The 16,187-nt window shown below is 49.7% G+C and overlaps 1 protein-coding gene across 6 annotated transcripts in view; it reads left to right on the top strand.

The window, feature by feature from the left end:
- Window positions 1-16,187, top strand: part of KCNAB2 (potassium voltage-gated channel subfamily A regulatory beta subunit 2) — a 416,103-nt gene that overhangs the window by 169,734 nt on the left and 230,182 nt on the right. For 4 of the 6 annotated variants that reach the window (XM_063943443.1, XM_063943447.1, XM_063943444.1 and 1 more), the window contains exon 3: window positions 5,799-5,840. The exons of the other annotated variants lie outside the window; for them this stretch is intronic. In XM_063943443.1, the coding sequence (XP_063799513.1) occupies window positions 5,799-5,840 (42 nt within the window). The remainder of the gene's footprint in view (window positions 1-5,798; window positions 5,841-16,187) is intronic. 6 annotated transcript variants of the gene reach the window in all.

Here is a 16,187-nt window from a genome sequence, read left to right as displayed (position 1 = left end):
GACATGTTGGATGAGGAAGGTTACGTGGAGGCGGAGCAGAGGCCGATAAATGGGATGTCGCCCCCTGTGGGGCCGACACCAGAGTGGATGGATAGGTGGAAGGTATTAACCGACAATGTCAACTCCTTACATAAAAGGCTGGATGACGTAACAGCTGTGGGACAGCTGGCTTCTCAGCCCGCGCCTGCCCAGGCGTCTCAAAGGCCATCAGGGGCTCAAAAAACGCCCGTTACCTCAGATGGCAGACACAGATGTCGACACGGAGTCTGACGCCAGTGTCGACGAGGTTGAGACATATACACAATCCACTAGGAACATCCGTTACATGATCTCGGCAACGAAAAATGTGTTACGCATTTCTGACATGAACCCAAGTACCACATAAAAGGGGTTTTATTTATTGGGGAGAAAAAGCAGCCAGTGTTTTGTTCCCCCATCAGATGAATGAATGAAGTGTGTAAAGAAGCGTGGGTTCCCCCGATAAGAAACTGGTAATTTCTAAAAAGTTACTGATGGCGTACCCTTTCCCGCCAGAGGATAGGTCACGTTGGGAGATATCCCTTAGGGTGGATAAGGCGCTCACACGTTTGTCAAAAAAGGTGGCACTGCCGTCTTAGGATACGGCCACCTTGAAGGAGCCTGCTGATAAAAAGCAGGAGGCTATCCTGAAGTCTGTATATACACACTCAGGTTATATACTGAGACCTGCAATTGCCTCAGCATAAATAGTGCTGCTGCAGCGTGGTCTGATACCCTGTCAGATAATATTCATACTCTAAGACAGGGATAATATTTTGCTAACATAGAGCATATTAAAGACGTCGTCTTATATATAAAGGATGCACAGAGGGATATTTGCCGGCTGGCATCCAGAATTAATGCAATGTCCATTCTGCCAGGAGGGTATTAGAAACCCGGCAGTGGACAGGTGATGCTGCCTGTAAAAGGCACATGGAGATTCTGCCTTATAAGGGTGAGGAATTGTTTGGGGATGGTCTCTGGGACCTCGTATCCACAGCAACAGCTGGGAAGAAATTTTTTTACCTCCGGTTTCCTCACAGCCTAAGAAAGCACCGTATTTTCAGGTACAGTCCTTTCGGCTTCAGAAAAGCAAGCGGGTCAAAGGCGCTTCCTTTCTGCACAGAAACAAGGGAAGAAGTAAAAAGCTGCACCAGCAGCCAGTTCCCAGGATCAAAAATCTTCCCCCGCTTCCTCTGAGTCCACCGCAAGACGCTGGGGCTCCACAGGTGGAGACAGGTGCGGTAGGGGCGCGTCTCGGGAACTTCAGGGACCAGTGGGCTTGCCCACAGGTGGATCCCTAGGTTCTGCAAATAGTATCACAGGGATACAGGCTGGAGTTCGAGGCGACTCCCCCTCGCCGTTACCTCACATCAGCCTTGCCTGCTGCCCTCGGAGAAAGTTAGTACTGGCGGCAATTCACAAGCTGTACTTCCAGCAGGTGAAATCAAGCTACCCCTCCTTCAACAAGGCCGGGGTTACTATTCCAAAATGTTGTGGTACCGAAACCAGACGGTTCGGTGAGACCCATTCTAAAATTGAAAGCTTTGAACACTTATATACGAAGGTTCAAGTTCAAAATGGAATCGCTCAGGGCGATTATTGCAAGCCTGGAGAATTTCATGGTATCACTGGACATCAAGGAAGCTTACCTGCATGTCCCTATTTACCCTCTTCACCAGGAGTACCTCAAAATTGTGGTACAGGATTGTCATTACCAATTCCAAGACGTTGCCGTTGGTCTGTCCCCGGCACCGAGGTATTTACCAAGGTAATGGCCGAAATAATCGTCCCGTACTTGGACGATCTCCTTATAAAGGCGAGGTCCAGGGAGCAGTTGTTCGTCAGATTAGCACTATCTCGGGAAGTGCTACAACAGCACGGCTGGATTCTGAATATTCCAAAGTCGCAGCTGGTTCCTACGACGCGTCTACTGTTCCTGGGTATGGTTCTGGACACAGAACAGGATAAAAAGGGTTTCTCCTGGAGGAGAAGTCCAAGGAGTTGGCGTCTCTAGACAGAGACCTCCTAATACGTATACAGGTGTCGGTGCATCAATGCACGCGAGCCCTGGGAAAGATGGTAGCTTCTTATGAAGAAATTCCGTTCGCCAGGTCCCATGCAAGGATTTTCCAGTGGGATCTGTTGGACAAGTGGTCCGGGTCGCATCTTCAGATGCATCGGCGGATAACCCTGTCTCCAAGGGCCAGGGTGTCGCTGTTGTGGTGGCTGCAGAGTGCTCATCTTCTAGGGGGCCGCAGATTCGGCATACAGGACTGGGTCCTGGTGACCACGGATGCCAGCCTTCGAGGCTGGGGGGCAGTCACACAGGGAAGAAACTTCCAAGGCTATGGAAAAGTCAGGAGACTTCCCTACACATAAATATTCTGGAACTAAGGGCCATTTACAATGCCCTAAGTCAGGCTAGACCCCTGCTTCAACACGGGCCGGTGCTGATCCAGTCAGACAACATCACGGCGGTCGCTCATGTAAACCGACAGGGCGGCACAAGAAGCAGGATGGCGATGGCAGAAGCCACAAGGATTCTCCGGTGGGCGGAAAATCATGTGTTAGCACTGTCAGCAGTGTTCATTCCCGGAGTGGACAACTGAGAAGCAGACTTTCTCAGAAGACACGACCTCCACCCGGGAGAGTGGGGACTTCATCCAGAAGTCTTCCAAATGATTGTACACCGTTGGGAAAGGCCACAGGTGGACATGATGGCGTCCCGCCTCAACTAAAAGTTACAAAGATATTGCGCCAGGTCAAGGACCCTCCGGCGATAGCTGTGGACGCTCTGGTAACACCGTGGGTGTACCAGTCGGTGTATGTGTTCCCTTCTCTGCCTCTCTTACCCAGGGTAATGAGAATAATAAGAAGGAGAGGAGTAAGAACTATACTCATTGTTCTGGGTTGGCCAAGAAGAGCTTGGTAACCAGAACTCCAAGAAATGATCTCAGAGGACCCATGGCCTCTGCCGCTCAGACAGGACCTGCTGCAGCAGGGGGCCTGTCTGTTCCAAGACGTACCGCGGCTGCGTTTGACGGCATGGCGGTTGAACGCCGGATCCTGAAGGAAAAGGGAATTCCGGAGGAAGTTATCCCTACCCTATTTAAAGCTAGGAAAGAAGTGAACGCAAACCATTATCACCGCATATGGCGAAATATGTTGCGTACTGTGAGGCCAGGAAGGCCCCAAAGGAGAAATTTCAGCTAGGTCGATTTCTGCACTTCCTACAGTCAGAGGTGACTATGGGCCTAAAATTGGGTTCCATTAAGGTCCAGATTTCGGCTCTATCGATTTTCTTCCAAAATTGAACTGGCTTCACTGCCTGAAGTTCAGATTTTTGTTAAGGGAGTGCTGCATAGTCAGCCCCCGTTTGTGCCTCCAGTGGCACCGTGGGATCTCATCGTGGTGTTGGATTTCCTGAAGTCGCATTGGGTTGAGCCACTTAAATCCGTGGAGCTATAATACCTCACGTGGAAAGTGGTCATTCTGTGGACCTTGGCGTCGGCCAGGCGGGTATCAGAATTGGCGGCTTTGGCATACAAAAGCCCTTATCTGTATTTTATATGGATAAGGCGGAATTGAGGACTCATTCCCAATTCCTTCCTAAGGTGGTATCAGTTTTTCATGTGAACCAACCTATTGTGGTGCCTGCGGCTACTTGGGACTTGGAGGATTCCAAGTTACTGGACGTAGTCAGGGCCCTGAAAAGTATATGTTTCCAGGACAGCTGGAGTCAGGAAAACTGACTCGCTATTTCTCCTGTATGCACCCAACAAGCTGGATGCTCCTGCTTCTAAGCAGACGATTGCTCGCTGGATCGGTAGCACGATTCAACTTGCACATTCTGCGGCTGGACTGCCGCACCCTAAATCTGTAAAAGCCCATTCCACGAGGAAAGTGGGCTCTTCTTGGGCGGCTGCCCGAGGGGTCTCGGCTTTACAACTTTGTCGAGCTGTTACTTGGTCGGGTTAAAACATTTTTGTAAGAGTCTACAAGTTTGACACCCTGGCTGAGGAGGACCTAGAGTTTGCTCATTCGGTGCTGCAGAGTCATCCGCACTCTCCCGCCCGTTTGGGAGCTTTGGTATAATCCCCTTGGTCCTTACGGAGTCCCAGCATCCACTTAGGACGTCAGAGAAAATAAGATTTTACTCACCGGTAAATCTATTTCTCGTAGTCCGTAGTGGATGCTGGGCGCCCATCCCAAGTGCGGATTGTCTGCAATACTTGTTTATAGTTATTGCCTAACTAAAGGGTTATTGTTGAGCCATCTGTTGAGAGGCTCAGTTATATTTCATACTGTTAACTGGGTATAGTATCACGAGTTATACGGTGTGATTGGTGTGGCTGGTATGAGTCTTACCCGGGATTCAAAATCCTTCCTTATTGTGTCAGCTCTTCCGGGCACAGTATCCTAACTGAGGTCTGGAGGAGGGTCTTAGTGGGAGGAGCCAGTGCACACCAGGTAGTCCTAAAGCTTTCTTTAGTTGTGCCCAGTCTCCTGCGGAGTCGCTAATCCCCATGGTCCTTATGGAGTCCCAGCATCCACTACGGACTACGAGAAATAGATTTACCAGTGAGTAAAATCTTATTTTTTTCTTTTCTCTTTTCATGTACAGTATGTATTGTGTATTTGTCATACTACCTTAACCGCACCCGTACTCGTTCCAAGTCACTGACACCTATCCTGAGGCATTAGTGCAATACACGTTTTATCAACATAATGACAATTGCATTTCTTTGTGCCACTTTTATATTATTTTGTATTTCTTTCAATCTCTAGTTGCATAATTAATATAATCAACATGTAAGAAACATACAAAGGTGAGCGACGAGGATTGTACCATTTCAACTGTTTCGTCATTGTGAGGAAGGTACCTCACTCATATAGCTGCTTCCTTGTACACACATCCATGATCCCCTTTACTTTCCATGAAAATGATGTATAATTTAATCAAACCCACAAAAAAATGCTTTACCAATTACAGCTGTGCATCACCAGCTGATTCAGAATCTCTCTTCAAAGCCGTTGCTTAAGTGGCTTTAATCCTACTGGCGATTTACAGAGGTTTATCATTTCCTGCTGCAATTTGTGGCGGTTTTTCATTCCATGGGAGACTTCCTTCATTTTTTCTTCCTGCTAGCATTTTGTGCTGGTTTTTCATTACACCAGGGAGTTGCAGCAGTTTTCACCCCTCCTGTGGCAATATGCAGAGGTTTCACACATTTCCCAGCTACTGGGGTTTTAGTGCGAGGGAGCCGCACATGCCAGGAAATAATGGCTGCCTCTGTTCTGATTGGCTGCTGCACGCATCACGTCTCCTAGGTGAGCCAGTTCTGGATTGCTAATAGGAGGCTGAGGAGTGAGAACCGGGGACCAAGGTATACTGCTGCTTTGGGAAACCTCCGGGGCCTCCGTATATTGTGTGTAGTGTAACCTAGTATTAATACTGGGGATCTAGTGCCGACTCAGAGAGAGCTGCTTTTGCGGGGATTATATACAGTAGATCCATAATCTGTTTAGTTAGCAAAGTTACATGTGGAGTTTTCCATATATGCCACTAGGTGGCGCAGTTGTACCACAGCTTAGAGCATTTCATGCATGGCAAAGCCATGCCACTAGGTGGCCCTGCTGTACTTTACCTTAGGCTTAAGCCAGTGTATGCATGGAGAAGCCCTTGATGATTGATCCAGTACCCAGAGTTGTCCGTTCAGAACCTAGAATGTGATGTGTGGCATCTCTCTTCTCTCTTTTTCTCTATGCTTCCAAAGTGCTCGATATGGGAGTCCAAAGCGCCAGCTGCAGTTTTACAGGTACCATTGTACTGTTTGTCTGTGTTTCTTGTGGGTCATCACTAGTGCATGATTCTTTTCTTTTTTTATCTGAAGTTCTTTTCTCATTTTGCATATTGCTAATATTACGAAGTTGTGGGTTTTTTTGTTGCTTGTTTTAGACTTTTTTTTTGAAATTCAGCTCTGAATTTGTCTGTATCTACTGGTTCCAGCTTTATTCCATAGGAGTGTTGTGACTGATACCTAAAATTAGTTGGGTAAATACATATAGTTACCAGAAAGTTACAGAACCATACACGGCAGTTCTTAGCATACAGAGTGTAAGCTCTCCAGAGACCATGGATCCAGAACCCCTAACAGTAGGGCTCCTCCCCCCCCATCACCTGGGCGGTTCGTCCTCCATCAGGAGTCCTGTCTTTTGTGTCTGAAACTATTTTAACAGCAAGTTGCAGATGTCTGTAATCATGAGTGCTGTTGCTCAGACTTAAACTTGAATACTTGGACTGGATTCCACATCCTGCTGTTTAACACCCATGTCCGGTATTTTTACTACAATATACATGTGTGTGTGTGTGTGTGTGTGTGTGTGTGTGTGCATGCATGTATGTGTGTGTGTGTGTGTGTGTGTGTATATGCATGGTGTGTGTGTATATATATATATATTTCTCTGACGTCCTAGTGGATGCTGGGAACTCCGAAAGGACCATGGGGAATAGCGGCTCCGCAGGAGACTGGGCACAAAAGTAAAAGCTTTAGGACTACCTGGTGTGCACTGGCTCCTCCCCCTATGACCCTCCTCCAAGCCTCAGTTAGATTTTTGTGCCCGAACGAGAAGGGTGCACACTAGGTGGCTCTCCTGAGCTGCTTAGTGAAAAAGTTTAAGTATAGGTTTTTTATTTTCAGTGAATCCTGCTGGCAACAGGTTCACTGCACCGAGGGACTAAGGGGAGAAGAAGCGAACTCACCTGCGTGCAGAGTGGATTGGGCTTCTTAGGCTACTGGACATTAGCTCCAGAGGGACGATCACAGGCCCAGCCATGGATGGGTCCCAGAGCCGCGCCGCCGGCCCCCTTACAGAGCCAGAAGAATGAAGAGGTCCGGAAAATCGGCGGCAGAAGACGTCCTGTCTTCAATAAGGTAGCGCACAGCACCGCAGCTGTGCGCCATTGCTCTCAGCACACTTCACACTCCGGTCACTGAGGGTGCGGGGCGCTGGGGGGGGGCGCCCTGAGACGCAATAAAAACACCTTAGATGGCAAAAAATACATCACATATAGCTCCTGGGCTATATGGATGCATTTAACCCCTGCCAATTTTTCCTTAAAAAAGCGGGAGAAAGGCCGCCGAGAAGGGGGCGGAGCCTATCTCCTCAGCACACTGGTGCCATTTTCCCTCACAGCTCCGTTGGAGGGAAGCTCCCTGACTCTCCCCTGCAGTCCTGCACTACAGAAACAGGGTAAAACAAGAGAGGGGGGGCACTAATTTGGCAGATAAATCTATACAGCAGCTATATAAGGGAAAAACACTTATATAAGGTTATCCCTATATATATATATAGCGCTCTGGTGTGTGCTGGCAAACTCTCCCTCTGTCTCCCCAAAGGGCTAGTGGGGTCCTGTCCTCTATCAGAGCATTCCCTGTGTGTGTGCTGTGTGTAGGTACGTTGTGTCGACATGTATGAGGAGGAAAATGGTATGGAGGCGGAGCAATTGCCTGTAATAGTGATGTCACCCCCTAGGGAGTCGACACCTGACTGGATGGTCTTATGGAAGGAATTACGTGATAGTGTCAGCACTTTACAAAAGACTGTTGACGACATGAGACAGCTGGCAAATCAGTTATTACCTGTACAGGCGTCTCAAACACCGTCAGGGGCTCTAAAGCGCCCGTTACCTCAGATGGTCGACACAGACCCAGACACGGACACTGACTCCAGTGTCGACGGTGAGGAAACAAACGTATTTTCCAGTAGGGCCACACGTTATATGATCACGGCAATGAAGGAGGTTTTGAACATTTCTGATACTACAAGTACCACAAAAAAGGGTATTATGTGGGGTGTGAAAAAACTACCCGTAGTTTTTCCTGAATCAGATGAATTAAATGAGGTGTGTGATGAAGCGTGGGTTTCCCCCGATAAAAAACTGCTAATTTCTAAAAAATTATTGGCATTATACCCTTTCCCGCCAGAGGTTAGGGCGCGTTGGGAAACACCCCCTAGGGTAGATAAGGCGCTCACACGCTTATCAAAACAAGTGGCGTTACCGTCTCCTGATACGGCCGCCCTCAAGGAACCAGCTGATAGGAAGCTGGAAAATATCCTAAAAAGTATATACACATATACTGGTATTATACTGCGACCAGCAATCGCCTCAGCCTGGATGTGCAGTGCTGGGGTGGCTTGGTCGGATTCCCTGACTGAAAATATTGATACCCTGGACAGGGACAGTATATTATTGACTATAGAGCATTTAAAGGATGCATTTCTATATATGCGAGATGCACAGAGGGATATTTGCACTCTGGCATCAAGAGTAAGTGCGCTGTCCATTTCTGCCAGATGAGGGTTATGGACGCGACAGTGGTCAGGTGATGCGGATTCCAAACGGCATATGGAAGTATTGCCGTATAAAGGGGAGGAGTTATTTGGGGTCGGTCTATCGGACCTGGTGGCCACGGCAACGGCTGGGAAATCCACCTTTTTACCCCAGGTCACCTCTCAGCAGAAAAAGACACCGTCTTTTCAGGCTCAGTCCTTTCGTCCCCATAAGGGCAAGCGGGCAAAAGGCCACTCATATCTGCCCCGGGGCAGAGGAAGGGGAAAAAGACTGCAGCAGGCAGCCTCTTCCCAGGAACAGAAGCCCTCCCCCGCTTCTGCCAAGTCCTCAGCATGACGCTGGGGCCTTACAAGCGGACTCAGGCACGGTGGGGGCCCGTCTCAAGAATTTCAGCGCGCAGTGGGCTCACTCGCAAGTGGACCCCTGGATCCTGCAGGTAGTATCTCAGGGGTACAAATTGGAATTCGAGACGTCTCCCCCTCGCCGGTTCCTGAAGTCTGCTTTACCAACGTCTCCCTCCGACAGGGAGGCGGTATTGGAAGCCATTCACAAGCTGTATTCCCAGCAGGTGATAATCAAGGTACCCCTCCTACAACAGGGAAAGGGGTATTATTCCACGATGTTTGTGGTACCGAAGCCGGACGGCTCGGTGAGACCTATTTTAAATCTGAAATCCTTGAACACTTACATACAAAGGATCAAATTCAAGATGGATTCACTCAGAGCAGTGATAGCGAACCTGGAAGAAGGGGACTATATGGTGTCTCTGGACATCAAGGATGCTTACCTCCATGTCCCAATTTGCCCTTCTCACCAAGGGTACCTCAGGTTTGTGGTACAGAACTGTCACTATCAGTTTCAGACGCTGCCGTTTGGATTGTCCACGGCACCCCGGGTCTTTACCAAGGTAATGGCCGAAATGATGATTCTTCTTCGAAGAAAAGGCGTCTTAATTATCCCTTACTTGGACGATCTCCTGATAAGGGCAAGGTCCAGAGAACAGTTAGAGGTCGGAGTAGCACTATCTCAAGTAGTACTACGACAGCACGGGTGGATTCTAAATATTCCAAAATCGCAGCTGATTCCGACGACACGTCTGCTGTTCCTAGGGATGATTTTGGACACAGTCCAGAAAAAGGTGTTTCTCCCGGAGGAGAAAGCCAGGGAGTTATCCGACCTAGTCATGAACCTCCTAAAACCAGGCCAAGTGTCAGTGCATCAATGCACAAGGGTCCTGGGAAAAATGGTGGCTTCTTACGAAGCGATTCCATTCGGCAGATTTCCACGCAAGAACTTTTCAGTGGGATCTGCTGGACAAATGGTCCGGATCGCATCTTCAAATGCATCAGCGGATAACCCTGTCTCCAAGGACAAGGGTGTCTCTCCTGTGGTGGTTGCAGAGTGCTCATCTTCTAGAGGGCCGCAGATTCGGCATTCAGGACTGGGCCTGGTGACCACGGATGCCAGCCTGAGAGGCTGGGGAGCAGTCACACAGGTAAGAAATTTCCAGGGCTTGTGGTCAAGCATGGAAACGTCACTTCACATAAATATCCTGGAACTAAGGGCCATTTACAATGCCCTAAGTCAGGCAAGGCCTCTGCTTCAGGGTCAGCCGGTGTTGATCCAGTCGGACAACATCACGGCAGTCGCCCACGTAAACAGACAGGGCGGCACAAGAAGCAGGAGGGCAATGACGGAAGTTGCAAGGATTCTTCGCTGGGCGGAAAATCATGTGATAGCACTGTCAGCAGTGTTCATTCCGGGAGTGGACAACTGGGAAGCAGACTTCCTCAGCAGACACGACCTCCACCCGGGGGAGTGGGGACTTCACCCAGATGATTGGGGACTTCCACATGATTGTGAACCGTTGGGAAAAACCAAAGGTGGACATGATGGCGTCCCGCCTCAACAAAAAACTGGACAGATATTGCGCCAGGTCAAGGGACCCTCAGGCAATAGCTGTGGACGCTCTGGTAACACCGTGGGTGTACCAGTCAGTGTATGTGTTCCCTCCTCTGCCTCTCATACCCAAGGTACTGAGAATCATAAGAAGGAGAGGAGTAAGGACTATACTCGTGGCTCCGGATTGGCCAAGAAGGACTTGGTACCCGGAACTTCAAGAGATGCTCACGGAGGACCCGTGGCCTCTACCTCTAAGAAAGGACCTGCTCCAGCAGGGACCCTGTCTGTTCCAAGACTTACCGCGGCTGCGTTTGACGGCATGGCGGTTGAACGCCGGATCCTGAAGGAAAAAGGCATTCCGGATGAAGTCATCCCTACCCTGATCAAAGCTAGGAAGGATGTAACTGTGCAACATTATCACCATATTTGGCGTAAATATGTTGCGTGGTGTGAGGCCAGGAAGGCCCCTACAGAGGAATTTCAACTGGGTCGTTTCCTGCAGTTCCTGAAGTTCAGACGTTTGTCAAGGGGGTACTGCATATACAGCCTCCTTTTGTGCCTCCAGTGGCACCTTGGGATCTCAATGTAGTTTTGGGGTTCCTAAAATCACATTGGTTTGAACCACTCACCACTGTGGACTTAAAATATCTCACATGGAAAGTGGTAATGCTGTTAGCCCTGGCTTCAGCCAGGCGTGTCTCAGAATTGGCGGCTTTATCCTATAAAAGCCCTTACCTAATTTTTCATACGGACAGGGCAGAATTGAGGACTCGTCCTCAATTTCTCCCTAAGGTGGTTTCAGCGTTTCACTTGAACAAGCCTATTGTGGTACCTGCGGCTACTAGGGACTTGGAGGATTCCAAGTTGCTGGACGTAGTCAGGGCCCTGAAAATATATGTTTCCAGGACGGCTGGAGTCAGAAAATCTGACTCGCTGTTTATCCTGTATGCACCCAACAAGCTGGGTGCTCCTGCTTCTAAGCAGACTATTGCTCGTTGGATTTGTAGTACAATTCAGCTTGCACATTCTGTGGCAGGCCTGCCACAGCCAAAATCTGTAAAAGCCCATTCCACACGGAAAGTGGGCTCATATTGGGCGGCTGCCCGAGGGGTCTCGGCTTTACAACTTTGCCGAGCAGCTACTTGGTCAGGGGCAAACACGTTTGCTAAATTCTACAAATTTGATACCCTGGCTGAGGAGGACCTGGAGTTCTCTCATTCGGTGCTGCAGAGTCATCCGCACTCTCCCGCCCGTTTGGGAGCTTTGGTATAATCCCCATGGTCCTTTCGGAGTTCCCAGCATCCACTAGGACGTCAGAGAAAATAAGAATTTACTTACCGATAATTCTATTTCTCATAGTCCGTAGTGGATGCTGGGCGCCCATCCCAAGTGCGGATTGTCTGCAATACTTGTACATAGTTATTGTTACAAAAATCGGGTTATTATTGTTGTGAGCCATCTTTTCAGAGGCTCCTCTGTTATCATGCTGTTAACTGGGTTCAGATCACAAGTTGTACGGTGTGATTGGTGTGGCTGGTATGAGTCTTACCCGGGATTCAAAATCCTTCCTTATTGTGTACGCTCGTCCGGGCACAGTATCCTAACTGAGGCTTGGAGGAGGGTCATAGGGGGAGGAGCCAGTGCACACCAGGTAGTCCTAAAGCTTTTACTTTTGTGCCCAGTCTCCTGCGGAGCCGCTATTCCCCATGGTCCTTTCGGAGTTCCCAGCATCCACTACGGACTATGAGAAATAGAATTATCGGTAAGTAAATTCTTATTTTCTCTAACGTCCTAGTGGATGCTGGGGACTCCGTAAGGACCATGGGGAATAGCGGGCTCCGCAGGAGACTGGGCACTCTAAAGAAAGATTTAGTACTATCTGGTGTGCACTCCCTCTATGCCCCTCCTCCAGACCTCAGTTAGAATCTGTGCCCGGCCGAGCTGGGTACTCCTAGTGGGCTCTCCTGAGCTTGCTAGAAAAGAAAGTATTTTGTTAGGTTTTTTATTTTCAGAGAGCTTCTGCTGGCAACAGACTCTCTGCTACGAGGGACTGAGGGGAGAGAAGCAAACCTACTCACGGCAGCTAGGTAGCGCTTCTTAGGCTACTGGACACCATTAGCTCCAGAGGGATCGAACACAGGTACCTAACCTTGATCGTCCGTTCCCGGAGCCGCGCCGCCGTCCCCCTCCCCCTCGCAGAGCCAGAAGAACAGAAGCAGCAGAAGCAAGAAGACATCGAAATCGGCGGCTGAAGACTCCTGTCTTCACTTAAGGTAGCGCACAGCACTGCAGCTGTGTGCCATTGCTCCCACAGCACACCGCACACTCCGGTCACTGTAGGGTGCAGGGCGCAGGAGGGGGCGCCCTGGGCAGCAATTAAGTACCTTTTTGGCAAAAAGAGGCATATATACAGTCTGGGACTGTATATATGCCCGAGCCCCCGCCATTTTTTACACATTAAAGCGGGACAGAAGCCCGCCGCTGAGGGGGCGGGGCCTTCTTCCTCAGCACACCAGCGCCATTTTCTCTTCACAGCTCCGCTGGAAGGACGCTCCCCAGGCTCTCCCCTGCAGTATACAGGTGCATTAAATGGTAAAAAAGAGAGGGGGGGGGCACATAAATTTAGGCGCAGTATATATATATATATATTAACAGCAGCTACAGGGTAAACACTAAGGTACAGTGTAATCCCTGGGTTATATAGCGCTGGGGTGTGTGCTGGCATACTCTCTCTCTGTCTCCCCAAAAGCCTTTGTGGGGTCCTGTCCTCAGTCAGAGCATTCCCTGTGTGTGTGCGGTGTGTCGTTACGAAACCTGTGTCGACATGTTTGATGAGGAAGGATACGTGGAGGCAGAACAAGTGCAGCTGAGGGTGGTGACGGTGCCGACACCTGATTGGATGGATATGTGGAAGGTGTTAAATGATAATGTAAACTCCTTGCATAACAGATTGGATAAAACTGTAACCGGGGGACAGTCAGGGTCTCAACCCATGCCTGATCCTACAGCGCAGAAGCCGTCAGGGTCTCAAAAGCGCACACTATCCCAGATAGTTGACACAGATGTCGACACGGAATCTGACTCCAGTGTCGATGACGATGAGGCAAAGTTGCAGCCTAAAATGACTAAAGCCATCCGCTACATGATTGTAGCAATGAAGGATGTATTACACATTTCTGAGGAAAATCCTGTCCCTGACAAGAGGATTTATATGTATGGGGAGAAAAAGCATGAAGTGACTTTTCCCCCTTCACATGAATTAAATGAATTATGTGAAAAAGCGTGGGATTCCCCTGACAGGAAGGTGATAGTTTCCAAGAGATTACTTATGGCGTATTCTTTCCAGCCAACGGACAGGTTACGCTGGGAATCCTCCCCTAGGGTAGACAAGGCATTGACACGCTTGTCCAAGAAGGTGGCCCTGCCATATCCGGATACGGCCGCCCTAAAGGATCCTGCGGATAGAAAGCAGGAAGCTATCCTGAAGTCGGTTTATACACATTCTGGCACACTGCTGAGGCCAGCAATTGCTTCGGCCTGGATGTGTAGTGCGGTAGCTGCATGGACGGATTCTCTGTCTGAGGAGTTAGATACCCTGGACAGGGACACTGTTCTACTGACCCTGGCACATATCAAGGACGCGGTCCTATATATGCGGGATGCCCAGAGGGACATTTGCCTGCTGGGCTCTAGAGTTAAAGCAATGTCCATTTCTGCCAGAAGGGTCTTATGGACTCGGCAATGGACAGGGGATACCGACTCTAAAAAACACATGGAGGTTTTACCTTATAAGGGTGAGGAATTGTTTGGGGACGGTCTCTCGGACCTAGTTTCCACAGCTACGGCTGGGAAGTCAAATTTCTTGCCTTATGTCCCTCCACAACCTAAGAAAGCACCGTATTACCAAATGCAGTCCTTTCGTTCTCAGAGGAGCAAGAAGGTCAGAGGTGCGTCCTTTCTTGCTAGAGGCAGGGGTAGAGGAAAAAAGCTGCACCATGCAGTTAGTTCCCAGGAACAAAAGTCTTCCCCGGCTTCCACTAAATCCACCGCATGACGCTGGGGCTCCACAGGCGAAGCCAGGAGCCGTGGGGGCGCGTCTCCGACTTTTCAGCCACCAGTGGGTTCGCTCACAGGTGGATCCTTGGGCTATATAAATTGTGTCTCAGGGATACAGGCTGGAATTCGAGGTGATGCCCCCTCACCGTTACCTAAAATCGGCCTTACCAACTTCCCCCATGGAAAGGGAGATAGTGTTGGAGGCAATTCACAAACTTTTTCTCCAGCAGGTGGTGGTAGAGGTCCCCCCCCCTTCAAAGGGGAAGGGGCTACTATTCCACTATGTTTGTGGTACCGAAACCGGACGGTTCGGTCAGACCCATTTTAAATTTAAAATCCCTGAACATTTATCTGAAAAAATTCAAGTTCAAAATGGAATCGCTCAGAGCGGTCATTGCAAGCCTGGAGGAAGGGGATTTTATGGGGTCTCTGGACATCAAGGATGCTTACTTGCACGTCCCCATTTATCCGCCTCATCAGGAGTACCTCAGGTTTGTGGTACGGGACTGTCATTACCAATTCCAGACGTTGCCGTTTGGCCTGTCCACGGCACCGAGAGTTTTGACCAAAGTGATGGTGGAAATGATGGTGCTCCTTCGGAAGCAAGGAGTTACAATTATCCCATACTTGGACGATCTCCTCATAAAGGCGAGGTCCAGGGAGCAGTTGCTGATCAGCGTAGCACACTCTCAGGAAGTGTTGCGTCAGCACGGCAGGATTCTGAACATTCCAAAGTCGCAGCTGATTCCTGCGACGCGTCTGCCCTTCCTGGGCATGATTCTGGACACAGACCAGAAGAAGGTGTTTCTCCCAGAGGAGAAGGCTCAGGAGCTCGTGACTCTGGTCAGAGACCTCCTAAAGCCAAAACAGGTGTCGGTGCATCGCTGCACGCGAGTCCTGGGAAAGATGGTGGCGTCATACGAAGCCATTCCCTTCGGCAGGTTCCATGCGAGGATCTTTCAGTGGGATCTGCTGGACAAGTGGTCCGGATCGCATCTTCAGATGCATCGGATGATCACCCTGTCCCCCAGGGCCAGGGTGTCTCTTCTGTGGTGGCTACAAGGTGCTCACCTCCTCGAGGGCCGCAGATTTGGCATACAGGACTGGGTCCTGGTGACCACGGATGCAAGCCACCGAGGGTGGGGGGCAGTCACTCAAGGAAGAAACTTCCAAGGGTTGTGGTCAAGTCAGGAGACTTGTCTGCACATCAATATCCTGGAACTAAGGGCCATATACAACGCCCTGAGTCAAGCGGAGCTTCTGCTTCGAAACCAACCAGTGCTGATTCAGTCAGACAACATCACGGCAGTGGCCCATGTAAACCGCCAGGGCGGCACAAGAAGCAGGGTGGCAATGGCAGAAGCCACCAGGATTCTTCGGTGGGCGGAGAATCACGTACTAGCACTGTCAGCAGTGTTCATTCCGAGAGTGGACAACTCGGAAGCAGACTTCCTCAGCAGACACGACCTCCACCCGGGAGAGTGGGGACTTCATCAAGAAGTCTTCACGCAGATTGCAAATCGATGAGAACTGCCACAGGTGGACATGATGGCGTCCCGTCTCAACAAAAAGCTAAAAAGATATTGTGCCAGGTCAAGGGACCCTCAGGCGATAGCTGTGGACGCTCTAGTAACACCGTGGGTGTTCCAGTCGGTCTACCTGTTTCCTCCTCTTCCTCTCATACCAAAGGTGCTGAGAATTGTAAGAAAAAGAGGAGTGAGAACAATACTCATTGTTCCGGATTGGCCAAGAAGGACTTGGTACCCGGAATTGCAAGAAATGCTCACAGAGGACCAATGGCCTCTGCCTCTCAGACAGGACCTGTTACAACTAGGGCCCTGTCTGTTCCAAG

Source organism: Pseudophryne corroboree, chromosome 10, assembly GCF_028390025.1.
Source record: "Pseudophryne corroboree isolate aPseCor3 chromosome 10, aPseCor3.hap2, whole genome shotgun sequence".
Classification (NCBI taxonomy): Eukaryota; Metazoa; Chordata; class Amphibia; order Anura; family Myobatrachidae; genus Pseudophryne; species Pseudophryne corroboree.
Note: the sequence above shows the minus strand (reverse complement) of the source record. Positions and strands in the feature narration are given on the sequence as shown.